Source organism: Montipora foliosa, chromosome 11 (genome assembly GCF_036669935.1).
Source record: "Montipora foliosa isolate CH-2021 chromosome 11, ASM3666993v2, whole genome shotgun sequence".
NCBI classification, from domain to species: Eukaryota; Metazoa; Cnidaria; class Anthozoa; order Scleractinia; family Acroporidae; genus Montipora; species Montipora foliosa.
The window spans coordinates 39,531,046-39,533,545 of NC_090879.1; the positions used below are offsets into that span (position 1 = coordinate 39,531,046).

The 2,500-nt window shown below is 37.7% G+C and overlaps 1 protein-coding gene across 3 annotated transcripts in view; it reads right to left on the reverse strand.

Moving 5' to 3' along the window:
• Positions 1–2,500, reverse strand: part of LOC137975758 (probable tRNA (uracil-O(2)-)-methyltransferase) — a 25,858-nt gene that overhangs the window by 13,267 nt on the left and 10,091 nt on the right. For all 3 annotated transcript variants that reach the window (XM_068822936.1, XM_068822937.1, XM_068822935.1), the window contains exon 4: positions 528–596. In XM_068822936.1, the coding sequence (XP_068679037.1) occupies positions 528–596 (69 nt within the window). The remainder of the gene's footprint in view (positions 1–527; positions 597–2,500) is intronic.

Consider the following 2,500-nt stretch of genomic DNA (forward strand, 5'->3'; position numbering starts at 1 on the left):
GAAATTCTAGATTTTCAGCAGCAGCTACTCAACTATCATTTTGTAAGAAGTATGTCACTAAACCATTGTTCAGTGCTTCTGTAAACAATGTCGATTTTCTACCAGCTGCATACTAGCCGATGCCCTGATTGTGGTAGCACTAAGTTCTACTCAGCTCTTTTTGGATTCACGAATTGTTGCTTCTGAATAGAAACGATGCATTAAATTATTCTATAATGTTCGGGATCTACTTTATTGCCAAATCCCATACGAAGTACAACTATGACCTCTTCTTCTAGACAAACCATTCTTTGGATGCATTCTCTCTGCTCTTCCTTTAAAGATTTTTGAAAAAAAAATTGAAGTCGAAGCAATAGCAAAACATCAGTCCTGTGCAAGTCCTTCTTGGTGGCCATAGAGTGGTTTTCAATTGAGTGTCAAAAGTAATTGTGAATTACTTTGGTTTTGCATTAATTCACTTAGTGATTGGTTTAAAGTTCTTGCTTTCTTCCATCATAAAATTTATGTAATATAATGTAATTCCTCACCAACAAATATGCAGCAATAGCAATATCCTCATAAACATATTTCTGTGGATCTGTCCTTTCAGGCCACATCTGTAAGAGGAAGGGAGAAGAGAGGCAGAATTACTTGATACAGCCTTAATTAGAATTAGTTACCTTTTCACAAGAATAACTTCATTACATAGTGTAAATAACTATGCACACTACAATAGATTTCTGAGGCTCAAAACATAGCTTTAGGAGCCAGAAATCTTTTTCTGCTGGGTCTATAATTATTATGGTATCCCTACTATGATACCTTCCAAACAAGCAGATAAAACTAGCTTGAAGTGACTGCTGTATGGGATGTTCCTGTTATTGTCAGAACTTGAAACGTTTAAGAAAATTTAAGAAAATGATACTGGCACAGCTGCATACATGGATACATGTATGCGTGAAAACATCAATGACTGGGGAAAAATTAATGACTCCCGCATGAGCTCAAACATGCCAATGATTACATCTGGCATTATTATTGTAAATGACTTTTTAAACAGTAAAATAAATAGACATTTTAAACCCTTATTAACCAATAAACAAAGCAAATGTCTTTTTATATGCAACCTGTGACTTGTGAGCCTGGTTGTTTGTTTTCTTTTGATTTTTTTTCAATACTGACATACGGTGTTTCGATTTTGATGAACTGTCCAATTTTTCTTGAATTGGAGTACAGTTTTCAAAAAGGTCCGGCAACCAAACAAATGCCAAGTAATAGAATGGTGGTGCACTTAGCTGGACATTTTAAGCATTAATTGTCTCTAATTATAGAAGCCTGAAAAATTCAGGTGACTCCAAAGGGATTCAAACCCATGATCTCCGCGATGCTAGTGCATTGCTCTACCAACTGAGCTATTGAAGCCACATGCAGTTGGGCTTATGTGTTACTGTGAAAGGACTCAATGAATGAAAATTGACCTGCTCCCAACTGTGTGGCTTCATAGCACAGTTGGTAGAGCATTGCATGGGCTTTGCAGAGGTCATGGGTCTGAATCCAGTTGGAGCAACCTGAAAAATAATTAGTCATATATATGAACTGTGGAGATCATCAAGTAAAGATGCTGATCATTGCAGTTATTAATTCATGTTACTCACACAGTAACAAAAGGAAAGCCTGAAAAATTCAGGATTGAATAGAATTTTTTATGCTTTTCTTTTGTTACTGCTAAGTAACATGAATTAAAAACTGTGATGATTGGCATCTTAACTTGCTTAACTTGTCCAGGTAAGTGAGAGGATCATGTTTCTACAACCTGAGGGGAACCCTGAGGGGTTGAAGTCATCCTCAGAGTCCATTGATCTGTAATTCATATAGATACACTGTACATGTATAAGTACTGTAATTTAGTCTGTGATCTGGTTGGTGAGTAGAAAATATATGTTATCGGTCCGACTAGTCAGCAAGATGTTGCCGGTTGGGAATACTGTGGATGGTGCATCTTGATCCAGGGATCGTGTTAGCCCAGAAATCATGCTTTTTTTTTTTTGCGACAAATAATAGAGCCAGCAACAAAGTACAGCATAGAGCCTTCCTCCTTCATTTGGCTGGGGAAGATGTACAGGAAATCTTCGAAACCTTGGCTGACATTGGTGCAACAGAAAATTATGCAAAAGCCGAAAAAGCTTCGATTATTTCATTCCCACGGTAAACTTGACATACCAGAATCATGTTTTCCGTAGTATGGAGCAGCAAGACGGTGAAACTGTGGCTCAATTCGCGACATGATTAAAACAAGTGGTAAGAGATTGTGATTATGGCGATCAATCCAATAATCAGACAAGAGATCAAGTTGTCCAGTGGTGTAAGTCACATGCATTCCAGCAAAAATTGTTAGAGAAAGGAGAGAGGTTAACCTTGGCACTTTTACGTACAACAGCAGTAACACTAGAGGTAGTTCAATCCCAGTTGGCAAGTCGGGAGGGTGGTAAACACACAGTGAATTTGATAAGGGACTCGTGTC